We start from the raw sequence: 20,364 nt of genomic DNA, 5'->3' as shown, positions 1-20,364 counted from the left end.
TTTTTCAGAGCACCACATTATTTCCTTAAAATTATTCAACACTGATGACAAAAGCTCCTCATTTTCGTTAAAAAGTAATTAGACTGCGGAGTTTACTTAAAATGTTTTATTTAGAAATTATAAAATGTATATTATTGTGTTTTCATTGAGATTCGAACTCACGAATTTTTAATATTTTTTTGTTTTCATTAAAAAAAAATTTTCACTCCAATCCGGTGTTTCATCCACTGAGATTCGAACTAACAAATTTCCAAGTCTTAACCAAGCATCTACTCGCTCGGCTATAACAAGTATAAAAAAAAACAGCTAAATCTCACACTAGAACTGTTTTCAGAGCAGCCACATTATTTCGTTAAAATTAATCAACTCTGATGCTTTGGCGTTTAAAGTACAGTAGATATATTTTTCACTTATATAAAATTGCTATTGGTAAAAGAGAGATAGAAGTCACACCGAACAGGGGAAAAGAATACCAAATGAAATATTTGATTTCCCCATTAAAAAATGTTGTATATGCTATTCTGATAATGAGCATGTATTAGAGACTAATAAAATACTTGTAAATGTGTTGGAATTTTCGTCAAAAGTGCTCAGCTCTGTCTTGTAGGGTTGCTGTTAATTTATGGTGAAAAATGTGTCTGTGGTGAAACACGTACGCAAAACGAATACCACCCCAAATTTCATGCGCTCCTGCCATTGAGATTTTCTCAATAGTTTAACGTTCTCTATAGTCATTTAAGTATTCCGATTAATTACGTTGTTATCGACAATAATACATCTATATTTTGTATCTAAAAACGAATATATTTCAACGGAAAAAGCTTAGTTGCATAAATGTAAATTTATGCGTATGTTTTTTACTGCTTAAAAAAGTTAAAAGCAGTTATCAGTGTATCAATCAAATATCGACTATATTAAATTATACGACTTATTACAAATTCCTCAATACTTAAATTGCCAAAACTGAAATTGGTTATGAGTAGGATGGCAACTCAGTTTATATCGATTGTTTTGTATTGTGCTTTGTGCTGAAATATGTGCATATGTTACCACCACCGCCTGGAGAAATATAAACAATGAAGAATTTTCAATTCGGTGTCCATGTATCCTTTCGAGGAAAATTGCACATAGAAATTATCTAGTTGTTTTTTCTAATAAAAGTGCGCAGCAAACACTATTTTGAAGGAATGATTTGCAAGTGTAAAGTCCATGACAAGTGACACAAGGAAATTATGGGTAAAGAAGTGTCCGCAACTGTAAAATACGGTAAGTAGTTCATTGGCCAAACCCTCGTCACAATACTGGATAATGTAAATAAATAATCACCTAATTAAAATATGCAAAACCTTTAATTATTCATCAAAATAGACGTGAAAAGAACATCTTCGTGGTCTTGCCAACAGTGCCAAATGCTTACGTGTGCTTATTAGTTTATAGGTATCGATCGATTGATTTTCATACATTTATTTACATACATACATAGCCTTCGGTATAAGTAGATGCAGAAGTGGGTTCGGCAAACACGGAAAACAAGACTAACCAGTACGTTCGATGAATGGGTTTGTCAAGAAGTGGTACGGCTGGTTGGATGCTGGCACGGCTTTGTATTGGTGGTGATTCGCGGCGCTATTCTATTGTCTTGCATTACCATAAAAATATTGCTTAATAGTAACGGTGTTGTTAATTTTTTACATCACCCAAAAGCTGCCTTGGCCTAACAAGAGATTTTAATGGTTTTTTTTTTTGCGAACACATTAAAAGCGAATTTAAACACCATTTCGACTTAAGTCATCGATATGATTAAGCTTTGAAAATAACGCATACATTTATGCAATACTTAGTCAAATGTGTGACAAGAGACGTCAGTTCCCTTGAGTTACCTGCATTAGCTATGGAATATTAAGCCAAATAAGCGGAATTTATCTTATCAGTCTAAAAATAAATATGTAACGCCGCATCCGCATAAACATTGTCTTGATTATACATACTTACAATATGCAGTTTAGTTTCTAAACTTAGGTTCATGTGCTTACAATAGCAACCACTCCATATTTTTTAGTCTGCGCTATATGTGCAGCGTATTATTATTGTTGTAGTGGCATAAAATATTTCTTATATATGCTGGGCCAGTGGCAGTCCTTGGGTAGATTACCGTAAGATGTTCGGTATGGGCTCCTTCACCATTGTGCATAAAAATATTAGAAAAAATGGTAGCTTTTTCGAATGCATTTCTACTGTGAAAAAGCTTCTTACAAAAACCATCCGCTTGGACGACGGTACACGCACAAGCACAACTCTGAGGAGCAGCTCAGCCAAAACACTTGTAAGGCTTTAGGGATAGTCAGAGGCCCGAAGAAATAATGGTTTTCAGTAATTTTTTTTGCTAGTCAGTTGCATTATTTTAGAAAAATAAAAACATAGCATAAATACATCATGTTTCGACTTGACTTTAGCAAAATTTCAAAAAAAAAAATAATAATTGTAAAAGTTATCGCTGTTTGTGAGCCCATTTCTCCAGATCTCCCTTATTTGTTAAAAAAATCGAAATTATGAAAAAAAAATCCTTCGATCAGGCACGAGTTTTTTATGTTTTTCAAAAGCCGTATAATTTTTAATGAAATCCACCAAGCGGGTTTCAAGTTACAGTGCTCACCAGCTCAAAAAAACATAGTTTTAAGAAAAACGCTTTTAAAGTTTTACTACTTGCTCTCGAACGCTCCGGAGCGCCCTTTATTAATTGTTGAATAACTCGAAAAAAAATTATCGGATTCACATCAAACTTTCACACAATATTATTAAGATATTATACTTTAAGAAAATGCAAAAAAAATACAATTTTTTGAAAATTCTCACTACCAATAACCCCTTAAATTTATGTTCCAGTTGGTATAGGAATTTAATTTAAAAATAATGCCACTAGCAGGCATAGCATAGGGTGGGCCATGAATCGGCTATAAAAAAACAACTAATCAATATTTTTTCAAACTTTTTATTTTTATTTTGAAAATTTAACATTGTCATTTATGAATGAAAAATAATATCGTTCAAATGACTGCCACGACTGGCTTTACAGTAGGCCATTCGATCAACCCAATTTTTAAGCACATTTTCGATTGTTTGGGCTCCAATTTCATGAATGCCAACTTCGATTTCGTGTTTTAAAGCATCAATCGTCTCTGGATGGTTCGCATAGCATTTGTCCTTAACGGCTCCCCACAAAAAATAGTCCAACGGGCTTAAATCACAGCTCCGAGGCGGCAAATTGATATCGGAATTTCGGCTGATTATTCGGTTTTCAAAAACGGTAGCCAAAAGTCCGAGTGTAACTTTGGCAGTGTGACAAGTTGAAACCAAATGTCGTCCATGTCATCCTCTTCAATTTTTGGAAACAAAAACTCGTTGAGCATGTCACGGTAACGCTCGCCATTTACTGTAAGCGCGGCTCCTCGCTCATTTTCGAAAAAAAAATGGCCCGATGATGCCGCCAGACCAAAAACCGTACCAAACAGTGACTCGTTGTGGATGTATTTGCTTCTCTACAGTAACGTGTGGATTTTCTGAGCCCCAAATCCGACAATTTTGCTTATTGACGTAGCCACCGTTGTGAAAATGAGCTTCATCAGAAAAGAAGAAGACTCACCACTTTGGAAATAGGTTTTCAATATTTCCCAATTTTGTTCAAGCGTATAGCGTCCCATTTCGTAAATGTCAAACCTTTAGGTAAATTACGAACACATGTGACATGTCATTTATGTTACCATTCTCAAAAAAATAGGTGGTTCGAAACGCAAACGCTATATGGCCCACTTTTTTTTATATTTAACCTTCGGAAGACACACCTTTTCTTAAATTTTTTTTTTTTTTTGACGTAAACGACACAGGTAAATTTCACCCCAATTCCTAAACTTTTTTCCACAAACAGAGTTAAAATTTTTATTTACACCCGTTTTTTTGTAAGCATTTAAATAAAGTAAATTTAAAATGAGTTGCTTCATTAAATTTATTCAAAGATATCAGATAATATAATAACATGGTTGGATTTTATTCACATAAAGAACATTTTTAGCAGAAATAGGCTTTGTGTTCTAAAGAAAAAAAAAAAAGATATCGGAAAATTATCTTGGACTTCAGAGAACTATATAAACTAAAAATGAAGTAGTGAGAGTACGAAAATATAACAAATTCGTAAAAATTAGGTAGAGAATTATTAGTTAGCTAGTTAGTTAGTTGCATTATATGGTTTTGTAGTAGTATGAACTATATTTTTATTATAAAATTAATTAAAATTCAAAAATAAATAAATAGTCAAAACTATTCCATAGGTGGGCCTTTGACGCCGACAGTATGTGCGTGCGTATATTTAGCTTAGTTTTGTCAAAGGTGAATTTTTATTTTTTAATTCTAATTCTATAAGAAGTGACTTTCGTTTAGAGCAATAATGCCAATGTGGTGGAGGAGTCGGTCTCTAAAAGAAAGCGAGGTGAAAAGTTGTTTATTTGATTATGACAAGGTTGATTTTGATGCCAATATATGGTGTTAACTTTCTTTTGACATTGACTGTGTATGCAAAAGAAGTACGCGAACTACACACTAGGGTAAATTGCACCCAATCACTTATTCAGATCTGCATAAGTTCGGTGCGCACCAACTATTGAGAACCTACCGCATAAATTCGAAGAGTAAAATCGGCGTTGCTAAAACGTTATATCTCCAGAAGGTAGAAATAAGCAAACTACAACCCATCAAATATTTTGTGAGGTGGCTCACATCTCAGTGTGTCTTCCGAAGGTTAAATTTAGTTTATGCAATTATCATTCATAAGAATCATTGCAATTTTTTAAGTAAACCCGCTAAAGTTGCTTAGCTTTTTCGCCTCAGAATGGCCTATCTTACTTAATATTATATTTTCTGAAAGAGTGTCATAATTTTTTAGGTATGCAAAAATTCCCGCTAGCCCTTATTTCGTAATAAGTAAAAAATGCATAGTACTAGGTAGTTCAATAAGTTTTGCTATTCGATAAGAGAGGGCGTTGCTACTAGCCTAATTTTTTTTTTGTTTTTTGTTTTTGTTATGTTGGTACACTCTTCATATGAACGTATGTGAAGTTTCATTTCAATCTGCAAAGTAATTTTTTTTTGTGGATTACTTGCAAACTGGTAAAGCAATATATTCTGAATACCATTGTAACTTTTTAGACCAGCTAAAGTTAAAATTCGTTAAAAAACGATCCAGTTTGCAAAAGAAAAAAAATCTTGTTCATAAGAACATGGTGCATTGGTGCACAAGAGCGTTTTGATAATGTCAAAAATCCATGAATTAAAGTTCGAATTGCTAAAGCATCCATCATAATCACCAGATTTGACCCCTAGCAATTACCATCTGTTTCTAGACCTAAAAAAGGCACGCGCGGAAAGCGTTTTTCATCAAAGGATGATGTCATAACATCCATTCCACATCCTCACTTCAGGGATGGAATAGATAAATTGAAATCTCGCTGGAACAATTGACTTCATATTCAGGAAGACTATACTGAATAATAAAGTTTATTTCTCACCATAAAATTATATTTTTCTCATCGAACCGCAAAACTTATTGAACAACCTAGTATATTTTTAGAAAAATTCTTGTATTTATTTTTACTTAAGTAACCAATAATAAATAAACTTAAGAGTCAATTTTCCCTACACTTATTGTAATTCTGATTGAGTACCTATCGCAAAATTAGTAATTAGTCGACTTTTTTTATCACTTGACATCTTAGCAGGTTCTGTAAATAAACGCAAACGGAAGTATTTTTTTTTACAATCTATTCGCTGTTAAGTTTCTTATCAGTAAGCGTACTCTACTAACACTTCTGCGCCGATTGCTCACTATTGCCATAACCCACTCACTTAATGTTTTGAACGTGAAGCATTTTTGTACATGCATACACACATACTTACATAAGGGCCTGCATATATATGTATATCTATATGTGCATGAACCTATATTGTTATGTCATAACTGGGTAAAAGGGCATGCCACGTATCTTATTCTCAATGTCATGCCTGACTTAATAAGACTTGGCGCACAAGAATCTGAAACTCAATTCACTTTCACTGTTATTTGTTGGTAATCATACTCAGGGACGCCCAGATAGCTTGCACAGACCAGACTAGTTCGGCTACACCACTGCAGCATTCTATAAACCATTAATTCAGCTCCACAATCCAAGGGAAGTATCAGGTTTGAGTGCGCGCTCGCTACTGACACCACTTCTTGTATTAAACTTTTTTATAAAAATAAACTAAAAAAAAAAACACACGACAACAACAAAGCTAATTTGCACATCTACGAGCCGCTTTAAAATGTATGTAGTGTGGTGTGGGATAACATAACAACTAAAACAAAAGTAAATAACCGACCAGGCAAGCCGTCGAGGGTCCAAGTAAGCAATTGGCTTGTTGACGCACTTATCTCACCTACTAGTGGTCGCTTGAGCTCAGTAGTGGTCGGAATACGTTGGTGAACAGTTGCGTTGAGTCGGCGCGTTAATAACTGTGCACGAGTGGCATTGTGTTAAAAGTTTCGTTTTCGCTCCAGTTTCGTTTGTTTGTTTTTTTTGTTACTTTTTTTTAATTTTTGTTATTTGTTTCGACATTAGCGTCTGTTTTATCTGGTTGTATTTGTAAACTGAGCAGCAAAAAAACAAAAATAAATACAATTTTTCACGTTACTTCCTCGCTAAAATCTTTGCAACAGCAACCATGCCAGTTTATGACGCCTTGTGTGAACGCCTAACAAAGGTGGGCCAGGAGCATTTGATTAAGTTCTGGGAAGAGTTGGCAATCGATCAGCAGGAGGTTTTGGTGCGCGATATTGAAGAACTCAACCTCAACGAATTGAAGCTATATTTTGATCGCGCCACTGAGTCATTGCAAGAGAATGGCATTAAACTGGACGATCGCATGCAACCAATACCAGAGTCGAAGTTGGTCAGCATTGAGCGTACAGCGGAAGAGCGTCTCAAGGCTTACGAAGAAGAGGGAATGCGGCAGATCAGCGCTGGACATGTAGCTGTCTTGCTGATGGCTGGTGGACAAGGTAAGTTGAAGAATTGAACGTTCACCGCAAATGATTGCATTTATAATATATTAAAAACCAGTGAAAAGCTATTGCGTCATTTGACATGCATTTGAAGGTACATAATTAATAATTAAATGTTGGCACATATATCCACATGCATGTGGTATGCATATTTGTATATGCATACGTATGTATGTATGCAAGTTACTTTCAGCAAGAAGCTGTTTGAGTTGGTTAACGAACTTCAAAACTGAATAAAATAAATAATTTCAAATAACGCCAAAAAGCTTTGTAAAGCGTTAAATTGCATATACCCGGCTGCCATGTTACACATTTCCTAATATTTAAAATAAAATCGGGAAAAAATTGTATTAGAGACGCGTCAATTGTTCCAAGAGAACAAAAACAAATATTTGAGTTTAACATTTGTCTGTAACTGTGCTGTCGTGGCTGCCTTTTACCGCTACACCGTTAGCGCCTCGCGTTAAAAGAGTGCTTGGCGTATCTTAAAAAACGATAAATAAAATAAAAATTAACTTGCCTGTCACGTATGTAGTTGCAAACAAGAAATACTCGTAAAAATACTCTTAAGAGTTACCACAATACTTATATCGACCGCAAAACATTGTGCACCTCGACTATTGGAACAAAAGATTTTTCAAAATACTTTTTTTTTCTTTTTCTCAACTAATGTATTTGATTTATCGTGTTTAAGTGGGCGCATGGCTTGTAACAAAGAAGGAGTGCTCAGCCAGACAAGAATTTAAAGTTGACTTGTTGGGGGGTTGGCTGGTCTCCATTTACGAGTATTATCATATAATTTCTCAGTTTATAACTGGCTTTTATTTGCATTTATTTGAAGTACTAAAGATATATTAAAAACATATTAATATGTATATATGATGTATATATATGTACATATATATAATAGGCGCTTAGTCCCTTTGTGGGTGTTTGGCCGAGCTACTCCTCCTATTTGTGGCGTGCCTCTTGATGTGGTTCTAAATACAAAATGTAGGAAAGATATTAACTCAAATTGAAAGCCTTTAAAAAGTAGGTATTCAAGACGAAACTGCTTTTTGAACAAGTGCAAAACAAAGCTGATACAATAAAAACGAATATTTGATTAAAATAAAAAAATTCCAATTTTATGTATGTATGTACATACATACATCAGATTCTGTACTTGTATTCATTCATACAAAATACCGTGGCGGCCAAAATAATAGGAGCGCATCATATTTGAAGTTTAAAGTTCTGATTATTTATTTATTTTTCATTTAGATTAGGTTAGGTTGACCTGGCTGGCTTTTTCATTTAAGGGGGGGAGGGTTTCAGCGGAAAAAAACACTATTTTTGGGAATTTTTTTCTTAAATATGGATTGAGCAAATTTATTTAAACCTTTTGTACATTATTAAACATACTTTTAACTACATTCTGTAATTTTTTCATGCGGAAATACTTAAAAATAAGCCGGTGACAGACCATGTCCGGGAACGTCTTGAAAAAAAAAAGTGATCACTGTATTTCGGTCGGAAATTATCTGAAACCAAAACCAATTCAAATTTAGTCAAAGTATCATTAAATCTTCCCTCAACGTTGTCCGGTTATTTTTTTCTTCGTTTAAAAATTTTTGGCGGCGGTCTAAAATGAAAACTTCTATTTACAAAACAAAAAAAAATATAAACCTAACGTTGGGGGGAGGAATTTTATATTAAGAAAATGTGTGCCAAGTTTGGAATAAATCGGTCAAGTAGTTTTTAAATGGCAGTGATCACGGACTTTCAAAAAGTAGTTTAGAGAAAAACGCGTTTAAAAGTTTGAGAGCCCGAACGCTCGCACCTGTCAGAGCTAAGACGCGAGACTAATTGGACAATAACTCCAAAATTTGCTCAGATCGGCTTAAGATTATGGGAATGTTAAACAGTAAGATAAGAAAAAAAACGATTTTTTGAAAGTGCAAACCCTTACACACAACCCGGATATATGTATCTCGCTATAGAATCACATTCGAGAAGAAGGTGTGTTAGTGTTTCCGGGGATTGTTCACAGAATCGACAATAGCCAGTGAATCATATACCCAGGCGGTGCAGATTCCTGCGTAATCTACAGTAGTAGTTATGAGTTACCTGAACCTCTTATGATTATATCCCTCCAGTATAGACTTTTCCTGGCGTAGCCCAAACTCTTTGGTGCTAGCTTACGTCTCGTAGCCTTAGCTCTTTGCTACAAAGCTCCTCTGTGGTGACGTGTTGTCCCATGGCAAGGACGAGATCGCCTCTTATTAATAACGAGGCCGTAGTCTCTCAAGCCAATGCATCCGCTAGTTGGTTCCCAGGTATAACCCTGTGTCCTGGAACCCATATTAGTCGAATGCGATTGTGCATTCCTAGTAAATTCAATTTATTGATGCAGTCAAGGACTATTGAGGACTTAACCGCTTTGAGTTCCGCCTGACTGTCGCTCAGATTAGCAATTTGCTCATTCCGAAGGTTTTTATCTAAGTGTATCTCTTCATAAAAACATATGGCATACACTTCCGCCTGTAAGATGCTGTCAAAACTACCCATCGGCACCGATCGCTTTGTTTTGGGGCCATATAATTAACGCCAGTGGCTACAAAGGTCTTCGAGCCATCTTTATACCAGTGTAGGGTACATTGTTGTTATTTTTGTTGTAGTAGCATAAACATTCCCATAGATGTACGGAGAACGCTGCTGGAGTGACAGTCCTTGGCCGGATATAAATCCTACTCGTTCCGGTAACTTGGAACCGTCGTAGGACCATGTAGGGTACACTACTGGAGTCTCCTTTCGAGAGCAGGTGAACTCCAGCTTACTTTATCGTCCGGGTCGCTTCTCAACTTCTTTACAAATTTAATAGACTTAGTGATATCATCCCTGATTAGCTGGCCAAGTGGGAATTGCCGGCTTAATAATTCCACGCTCTTTGATGAGATAACTTTTCATTTACCAAAATCTTCCCTAGTCAACAGGGTGCGCTTGTTTCATTGATAAATGACTATGTGATTGAAGAGTTGTCAGCTCGCGTGTCACCTCCATCGCAGCTGTAGGACAGATGCGCATCGCTTCGGTGATGCCCGTAACGAATTGTAGTTCTATTAAAAAAATTGTCGTTTTTTATATTTTCTCTTAATTGATTCTAATGTTAGCGCTTCGAAAAGAAAAAAAAAGAAAAAAATATTTATCTACAATACTTTTCATTGCATCTTTTTTATCGCAGTATTTGTATACTAAACAAGATACCGAGATTGCAAACAAATAAGATATGAATATCAAACGTGCCTAAGGGCCAAGCCATAGTGTTTTTAATTTTTCAACATTTAGGTCGCTATGTCACAAAATTTTAATTAAATGATTTCAAGAAAGATGAAAAAGCTATTAACAAAATAATTAAAATGTATTTTGAGATTATAATATCCACTTTAACCCCTGAAGCCTACACATTGAAAGAGAGGTTCAACTCATCCATCCCAAGACTGTAGAGCGTTCCAGTTCAACTAAACCTGGATTGACGGCAAGCCTATGGTTATGCGCCACCATTTATTTTAGTGTGTATATAATATAATACCACAATTACATATGTATTCGTGTATGTGTGTATTATATACGCTATGGCTGATTTACAGATAACTTAAAGAACTCATCTTGCCGGCCTCGTAAATTCTTAATGCATTTGCATTATCCATATCCATGCATATATGTACATACACATATGGTATTCATAAATGTATGTGAATGTGATTATGGATCTTAGAGAACAACCGAACATCGATTTTTAAGACCGATCCCAATCGAATCGAAATTCGGCCACTTTCAGTTTAGCCCAAATCGAACTTTTTGAAGGGCCACAATAATAAACCAACAAAGACTTTTTAAAAATTCAGTATTTTTATTAATAAAAGAGCTAAATATATGCTAATACTCATAGTTGAATAAGATAGATAGATAAATTCATTTATATTTCACTAAAAACCTTAAAAAACTGTTATGCTTTTTTCAATTTTTTTTTTCTTTTTTTTTTTTTCATTTTTTACTTCATTTAAATGAACATACGGCAATGACCTTAAAAGTCGTCTGCCGGAAAAATTAATGAATAAATAATAATTATATATTAATATAAAATAAATAATATAATAAATTGATAAATTTTTCAATTGAAAATCATTAATATTGGGCATCGTCCAAGAAAATATTGGATGGTTTCCTTCCCATTTAAGTTGCATAAACAGCAGTTCTTTCTTGTGAAGGCCATTCAGCATAATGCAATTCTTCTTCTTTTTAATTGGCGCTATAACGGCTTACGCGATTTTGGCCGAGTTTAACAAAGCGCGCCAGTCGTTTCTTTCTCTTGCTAACCGGCGCCAGTTGGACACGCCAAGTGAAGCTAAGTCCTTCTCCACCTGATCTTTCCAACGCAGAGGAGGCTTCCTCTTCCTCTGCTACCACCAGCTGGTACCTCATCGAATACTTTCAGAGCCGGAGCGTTTGTATCCATTCGGACAACATGACCCAGCCAGCGTAGCCACTGGATCTTTATTCGCTTGCCTATGTCTATGTCGTCGTAAAGCTCATACAGCTCATCGTTCCATCGCCTGCAATATTCGCCGCTGCCAACGTGCAAAGGTCCAAAAATCTTGCGCAAAATCTTTCTCTCAAACACTCCAAGCGTCGCTTCATCGTATGTTGTCATCGTCCAAGCTTCTACACCACTCGTTAGGACGGGCATGATGAGAGCCTTGTAAAGTGTTAGTTGTGTTCGTCGAGAGAGGTCTTTAGTGCTCAGTTGCCTACTTAGTCCAAAATAGTACTTGTTGGCAAGAGAGATTCTACGTTGGATTTCAAGGCTGACATTGTTATCGGTGTTAATGCTGGTTCCTAAATACACGAAGTCTTTTACAACCTCAAAATTATAACTGTTAACAGTGACGTGGGTGCCGATACGCGAGTGCGCCGACTGTTTGTTTGAAGACAGGAGGTATTTCGTTTTGTCCGCGTTCACCACCAGACCCATTCGCTTTGCCTCTTTATCCAGTTTGGAGAAGGCAGAACTAACAGCACAACCGCGCTGACAAGACCGATAATGTCAATATCATCGGAATAATGCAATTACTTCTGGCTTTAAAAATCAATGAAATTTTAAAATTTGCCTGCGTCATCCTTAAAATAACTTTAACCTACACTATGGTCCAGTTCTTTATATATTCTACCCATACTGTTTAGTGCTCCATTCCACATTTTTTGCCTGTTAGTAATGTTGATACAATTTAGAAATATTTCGCTTTTTTTTGTCCACTTTTTTCCAATCCCATTTCAAAATAGTCCGTCGGGCCTCGATACACTATTTTGCGCGATCTAAAAGCTTTTAAAAAGAGTGTTTCAGGTTAATGACCGGAATGTCGTTCCAAATGTCGGTACAAACCTTTTGGATGGCCTCTACGGACGCAAAACGTTTTCCGTTCATGGCCAAATGCAATTTTCGGAATAGGTAGAAGTCACAGGGAGCCATATCAGGCAAACACTGTGAGTGAATGATGGTTAAAATTCTAATAAAAAATCAGTCACAAAAGTGGATTGATGAGATGGTGCATTTCATACAATAAGCGCCAGCTTCCTCATTCTCGGTATTCAGGGCGAGGCTAATTTAATTTCCTTCTTTTCAAAAAAGTTATTCCATGTGAAGTTTAAACTTGATATTGCGGCGTTTTCCTTTTTTCTAGATGTTTCTGGAAAACCGTAGTTAAAGAATTTTATATTGTCACATTGGCAAAGTAGAACAGAAAAAATGAATCCGGCTTGTTTCATTCTGGGCTGCCAGCCATATAGACACGGCGAGAGGAAAAAAAAACAAATTAGCTGATTTACCAATACCACCTTTAATAGATTCGCCTTATTTTTAGCTGAAACCGAATCGAAACCAGACAGAAATTTCATGGCCGAACATAACCGAAGCCGAAATTCGATCGTTCTCCAATGCATCTATTTTGCTTAAATTTTAGGTGTTACCAGCAGCGTTAATGCTAACAAAGTTGTTAGACCTGTCAACTCATATTTTAAAGTTTTAAAATTCATAAATATGGAAGCACATACTTGTAAAACATGTATAGCCATAATCATAAAATCTAAGTATGTATATTATGTACTTATGTCCGAGTTTATACATACACATCCGCACACGTCTTTTGCACAGATTGTCATCAGGCGTTTACGTCAACGCACAACAAGACTTGGCTCAAACCAAACAGAAACACGTTTTAAAGGCCGCCCAGCAGCGATGGAGGCTTTTCCAATTAAAATAATAAAGACTGATAATACAAACAAGATGCTGTATTTAAGGTTAAAATAAGGTGTGTGAAAATATGATATTTTATGGTTATGGTACGGAATTTTAAATGGAACTCGGAAAAAATTATATCCTTTGAAAAAAACGCATGCAATTAATTCACATACATATGTACGTACATGAATTAAGGTTTATAAAAATCGGAGTGGTTTAACCCTTAATGACTTCGATGCCCACAGACTGCCTTTAGCTATGGAAAATTTACAAAATGTTATATATATATATCCAGTTCCAAGCCGACACCGAGCGACAGATATTTTTTATGAGGAGCTTTTTCATGGCAGAAATACACTCGGAGCTTTGCCATTACCTGCCGAGGGGCGAACGCTATTAGAAAAATGTTTTTCTTCATTTTGATGTTTCACCGAGATTCGAACCTACGTTCTCTCTGAATTCTGAATTCCGAATGGTAGTTACACACCGATCCATTCAGTTACGGCGGCAAAATGTTATACAGAATAATAATAAAAACGTTAAACGGGGAGTTTCAGTGCCAATGTTTCACCCATATACACGAATACATCCTTTACCATGGTTTAGTGGAGCTACACCTCCAATTTGTGGTGTGCGTCTTAATGCTGTTCTACAAATAGAGCGATCTACAATACAACTTTTTGTGATCTCAGAATGGCAATTGGTTTCTAAGGAACCGAGACGCGATTCTCCTTCTTCGTCTTCAGTTGGAGACACCAAGCGAAGGCAAGTCCTTGCTCTTCCTTTACTGCCACCGAATACTTTCAGAGCCGGAGCGTTTGTATCCAACGGTTCCAAGCTAAACGAACAAGTAGGCGGAGGCCTTCACTCTGGGGAAATGAATGCCAACATCTCATTCCGGCTACCGGATCAGTGTAGTGTATTTCAAGCTGAAATTCTGACTGTAAGGGAAGGCCTGTTAGCCCCAAATAAAAGTGTTCTCCCACAAGAGAGATAAATATATACTCAGATAGCCAATCGGCCCTGAAAACTTTACAATCGCGTAATATTAACTCGAAAACAATAAAAGAATGTATAGACGTTTTGGCAGAACTATCACAGTACTTTGTAATAAACCTGCTCTGGGTGTCGGGCCACAGAGTAGGCAACTGCAAAGCAGATGAACTAGCGAGATTGGGTACCACATTACCAATCCAACCAGACAAAGCGAACATAATAATACCTTTAGCTGCCAACAGACTATGGACTCAGTCCCTGACCTGTGCAACAAGTAGAATGACGTGGCCAGAATGGAACATGGGCCGCATTAACCGACTGTTGAAATTGAACAGGAAGAACATGAGAAATCTTCTTGGGGTCCTAACAAGGCATTGGCTGATTGGCAGGCATGCCAGTAGATTGGGAGCTCCCTATAACGACTATTGCAGCTGTAACGACATTGAAGAAGAAGAGACTATAGAACACTTTCTATGCGGGTGGATAATGCGGCTCTGGATAAAATAAGATTCCATATTTTAGGAAAAAGTTTCCTGAATAACTTGGCAGAAGTATCCAATATAAAAAAAACAAGCCTTGTTAGATATATTAAAGCCACAGGTTGGTTCAATGAGGACAATGTAGAGTGAGGAGAGGAGACAGCCCTGGTGGTATCACAATGGGCCTACACCAGGCCTAAGTGTATCAACTGATAACCACTACACCTACCTCACGAAACTCCTCATCGATAAAAAAATTGCTGACACAGCTTCGAGGTAGTCAAAAGCGGAGATGCATTCTAGCACATTCACTTTAACTCGCTTCGCCAAGTCCTGTATCAAACATTTGCCAAGCGCACTCATATGCTTTCTTATTTTCCGAAACAGCACCATATTTTGTTTATCCTTCATAATTATCTTGGATATGGTGGGTATGTACCCATTTAGCGGTTCTTAAAAAATTTACATCAAGCCATAGCTCTCCCAGCATACCCATCCCATTATCCAGCTTGAGATCAAATTTGGATATGTTAAGACCGAGTGAAACCGCGACTTCGACTGCTACATTGGAAGTGATGAATTGGTACCAACTCTTCTGCATTATAAGAGAGAACTAGCTTCACAGTGAGCTTCGAATCCGAACCCACTAAATAGTGGTCACGCGCAGCCTACACAGCTACTGGTTCATCAATGTATACATGCAACATTTTTCCATTTTTTGCTGTACTACTTGCTTCAAAATTAGTTGTATGAGGAAAGGCGGAATATATCAGATACCGATTACATAATCCCTCGTTGGTAAACCACTTTCCAAAAAATATACTTGTAATGGGTAACAGGGAAATGAAGGGAAGACTAATTAGAGATGATCTCCACATGAAAGCCTTCCGCCGCTCAACTGATCATCTTTTGACAACGCGTCTGAAGAAAATTAGACCCGCCAACGGCCATGAAAATATTTTTTTCAGAGATGAGAAAATTTTCACTGTTGAAGTAGTTCTTAATAAGCAAAACGACAAAATCTATGATATAACTTCTAAAGACGCAAAAAATACTGTTCCAAGGGTCCAGCGTGGGTCTGCGTAATTGGTTGGTGCGGAGTGTCTTGTAAAGGCGTCACATCTCTTCATTTCTGCGAAAAAGCGGTTAATACCGGGGCAAAAATCTACCAAAGGATGTCTTGGAAGGCGTAGTGAAGCAGTTGAGCTGTACTCTCTTCAATGAAGGGGATTGGATCTTCCAGCAAGATTTCGCTCCAGCCAATAAAGCAAAAATCTCCCAGTAGTGACTAAAAAACTATATTCCTGGGTTCAAAGCCGCAGAAGATTGGCCGTCTGAAAGTCGAGGTCTGAATCCATTGGACTACAGTTTGTAGTAAGAATTGGAGAACATGGCCTGTCGAGGACCTCATAGAAATTTGAACAGTCTCAAAAAATCTTTGGTTAGAGCAGCGACGTCAATATCCATGGAAATCGTGCGTGCTGCAATAGCTGAATGGCATAATCGTTTGAAGGCTTGTGTAAAAGCAAATGGAGATCATTTCGAATGAAAATTAAATTTTTTTGTTTAATATTTACATGATTAAATAAAACTAACTTCATTAAAAAATTATTATAATTTCAAATCTGTAAGGGAACTTATGGCAGGACTAAGTAGATCAATAAATAATTTTGCTATTCAGTTTAATTCAAAGTCGAACTTGAGTAGCAGTATTAATAGGTTTTGATTGTAAATAACAAATTTTTCTGTAAAAGAACACAAGTCGTATTAATCAAAAGACGATAGCAGGCTTCATGCGGTTTTATCAAAAATCCACAGATATGCATGTAAACTCTTCATAAAACATATTTTTAACGCATTCTTTACCGCCAACACATTTTTAGTTAACTCTAAAATCTGCTCCAAATTCGTTTGTCATTTGTATTAATCATATTTCAATTCTCCTCTTTCCCTCTACAGGCACCCGTTTGGGTTTCGCTCATCCGAAGGGCATGTACGACGTGGGTCTACCATCGAAAAAGTCCCTCTTTCGCCTGCAAGCCGAGCGCATACAAAAACTAGAGGAGTTGGCTTTTACCGCCACTGGACGTCGCGGTATCATTACATGGTACATCATGACTTCCGAGCATACAGTGCAACCAACATACGAGTACTTCATGGCCAACAACTTTTTTGGCTTGAAAAAAGAGAACATCATACTTTTCGAACAGGGTTCACTGCCCTGCTTCGATTTTGATGGTCGCATTATATTGGATGAAAAGCATCGTGTAGCACGCGCACCAGACGGCAACGGTGGACTGTATCGGGCGCTGAAGCAACAGGGCATTTTGGATGACATTAAAAAACGCGGCATATTATATTTGCATGCGCACAGCGTGGATAATATATTGATAAAGGTGGCCGATCCGGTTTTTATCGGTTATTGTGTGCAGGAGAATGCCGATTGTGCGGCCAAGGTGGTTGAGAAATCACACCCGAACGAGGCAGTTGGTGTGGTGGCTATTGTGGATGACAAGTACCAGGTGGTGGAGTATAGCGAAATTTCTGCGAAGACCGCAGAGATGCGCAATCCTGACGGCCGGTTAACCTTCAGTGCTGGCAATATTTGCAACCACTTTTTCACGGCTGCCTTTTTACACAAAATCGGTGAGACATACGAGAAGGAACTGAAATTGCATGTTGCCAAGAAGAAAATACCATTTGTGGATAATTCAGGCAAGCGCATAACTCCCGAAAAACCAAATGGTATAAAAATTGAAAAGTTCGTCTTTGACGTTTTTGAGTTTGCACAGAAATTTGTGGCGATGGAAGTGCCACGTTACGCTGAATTTAGTGCGCTCAAGAATGCCGACAGCGCCGGCAAGGATTGCCCATCGACGGCGCGCGCAGATTTAGCACGTTTGCATAGACGGTACATTGAAGCTGCGGGTGGCATTGTCCACGGCGACGAATGCGAGATTTCACCTTTCGTCAGTTATGGCGGTGAAAACTTGGCACCGCTGGTGGCTGGCAAATCGTTCACCAGTCCTGTATACTTGCGTAGCAATCGCGATCCCTACCATGGACACCTATGACTTGCTGCGGCAAAACGTTGAATATCACTTGTTGACTGATGACAACTGCGTAGAGTTGTAGTTGCAGTAGATGTTAAATTTGACAGATTTTGTTATGGTTTCTAAGATATATAAAAAAAATTATAAAAGCAATAAAATTATGAATTATGTGGAACCACTACTACTGATTTGTGATATGCGCACCCAAGCGTCTATTCACAATTTAAACTAATTTTGAATAGTGAAAAATTGTTAAAAATTTATTATTTGAATATCCTACTTAATGCTACATTTTATTTTCTACTTATTAATGCACTTGGATTACTGAATTGGTTGTATTGTTGTACGTTTGTCCTTCATCTTTTGTATTTGAAATACTAGAGAAAATTTATGTTTGTATTACAATTGGCAATTTTATTGCTACATAAACTAATACATGTACAGTTCTATATACTTATACATATACATATGTAAAGGAAATAATTTTTCATCACATAACTATATATTTTTTCGGTGTATCTTTTGTACATTTTAAAGTTAGAAATTATGTATAAAAATATTTATGTATATACAATTGAATATCATGCAAATATAAAACAAATATGCAGAACAATCAATTTTTATTAAAATGCATTCACTTTTATTTGCCAAGTAGTATATAACACATGGGGTGAAAAGTCAGGGACCTACCAAAGAAGTCACGTTTTTTGTTTTTTTTTTTTTTTTTGTTCAAAATTAGCTTTATTCATCAACGTAATTTCCATCAAGAACAACGCAATCATTCCAGCGCCGCTCTAACATTTCAATACCACTTTTGTAGAACGATTTATCTTTTGCCTCAAAATAGGACTCAGTTTCAGCGATAACCTCTTCATTCGAGCGAAATTTCTTAACGGCGAGCATTTTTTTAAGTCTGCGAAAATCGCTGGGAGAAAAATCTGGCAAATACGGTGGATGTGGGAGCTATTCGAAGTGCCATTTATGTAGTTTTGCCATTTTTTTGATTAACTCCGAACGGAGGTTTGCCATTGTCTGTCGAGCGGTCGGTCACCCGCTACTAGAAACAACTTTTTCTCTCATTTTGGTGTTTCATACACGGAGATTCGAACCTACACTCTTCCGAATGGTAGTCATGCACTAAATGCAGCTACGGCAGCCGCTTAATAGTTAACAACTATAATAAATGATTTGACAATTTTTAGAAGACAATGGCACAATGGAAATTACTAATCTGATTCCAGCCAAACTACTCGTTTTCTAATTTTTATGACCAGGCTCAAAAATGTATAATGACCATTTTTAAGAATGTTGTTTTTGAGCTCAATAAATAGCAAGAATGTTATAATACAAGCGAATACAAGATTGCGCCTTCCGAATTAGCTGTGACGTCAGGCTTCGATAATATACAAACAAAGGTAAGGAGAATTACTTGTTTGTGGAGAGGAAGAGTCATCCGCATAAAAACTAAACAAAAAATGCATTTGGAGGTATTTCTATAATTCGAGCTTTCACAATTCAACACGTGGCACTTTGTTTTCATTAGTTTAAATGTCAAAAATTACAATATTACCAAGCCATTCACCGATTTTTTACAGACATGTAATTTCTTTTCTTTTTGTTTGTTTTATATCACTGTGGTGCTCTACGTCACACTTGTCAAAATCGCGAAAAATAAAGTAAAGATGCTGGCCCAATGGCACCTTAATAGATTTAAAAAAGAGCCACCTTTGATATTCAATTCACCCTGACTCTCTATCAAGGCGAATCCACGTAAGGTGGCTCCGATATAGCAGCTAATTTAAAACCAAGAAACCTTCTCTCGAACTGTGCACTGCTTCTTTGTTGTTGCATCGTTTGTTTGTTTACATTCTCATTGAAATTTTGGCATTGAAACCATCAAACTGCAATGCAAGAAAATGCGGGTGTTGCTCCACTTAGTTACCTTCTATTAATTCGCGTTAATTCTGCCTCTTCCATTTGCCTTGAAATTTTGGGATGTCAGTAAAAGTGAATGATGATAAGTTTTGCTTGCATTCAATTCCTTATTGTTCAGAGTAAGTGTTTATTTTGAGATTTTGTGCGTTTTTGTGAATTTTGTAAAAATTTAAATTAAGGCAATACGCCTTGAAAAAAAAAATGGCAAAGTGCGCGTTGTGTCTTAAAAAAATATGAACACGGAAAAGGTCCTTTTTTCAAAGTTCTAATTGGCGAGCCTGAACGGCTTCTGTGGTCCAAATCATGCCGGACGCAGCTTGGACCTAAAGACTTTATATGTTCGGATCACTTTTCGCCCAAGGATATGATAAATGGGGGTACTAAAGCCAATTTATTAGCAAAAGCGCTCCCTTTTGCTCCACCACCGTGTGCTGTTAACTCCACGCCTGCTGTCAAGCATAAGTTTGTCAAGTCAAGTAATAGACAGTTTTGGTAAGTTTTGAAGCTATCGTCTGTTAAAAAATTTAAAATTTTTGA

General features: G+C 36.7%; 1 protein-coding gene across 1 annotated transcript; it reads left to right on the top strand.

The window, feature by feature from the left end:
• The first annotated feature begins 1,021 nt into the window (after nt 1-1,021).
• LOC128863178 (UDP-N-acetylhexosamine pyrophosphorylase) lies at nt 1,022-18,492 on the top strand. Its single transcript, XM_054102179.1, has 3 exons — nt 1,022-1,266; nt 6,743-7,084; nt 16,799-18,492. Exons 1-3 carry the CDS (start codon nt 1,233-1,235, stop codon nt 17,911-17,913), a joined length of 1,491 nt encoding a protein of 496 aa, XP_053958154.1. The 5' UTR covers nt 1,022-1,232; the 3' UTR covers nt 17,914-18,492.
• Nucleotides 18,493-20,364: the final 1,872 nt, after the last annotated feature.

The sequence above is a fragment of the Anastrepha ludens genome, chromosome 5, assembly GCF_028408465.1.
Source record: "Anastrepha ludens isolate Willacy chromosome 5, idAnaLude1.1, whole genome shotgun sequence".
NCBI lineage: Eukaryota > Metazoa > Arthropoda > Insecta > Diptera > Tephritidae > Anastrepha > Anastrepha ludens.
The sequence above is the reverse complement of the archived record's forward strand: the minus strand, read 5'-3'. Positions and strand labels throughout refer to the sequence as shown.

Bases quoted from the DNA above. Each gene is read 5' to 3' on its own strand.
- LOC128863178 (XM_054102179.1), top strand. From the start codon at position 1,233: ATGGGTAAAGAAGTGTCCGCAACTGTAAAATACG. The intron at 1,267-6,742 runs GTAAGTAGTTCA...TCTTTGCAACAG, and splicing joins GTCCGCAACTGTAAAATACG to CAACCATGCCAGTTTATGAC. The intron at 7,085-16,798 runs GTAAGTTGAAGA...TTCCCTCTACAG, and splicing joins GCTGATGGCTGGTGGACAAG to GCACCCGTTTGGGTTTCGCT.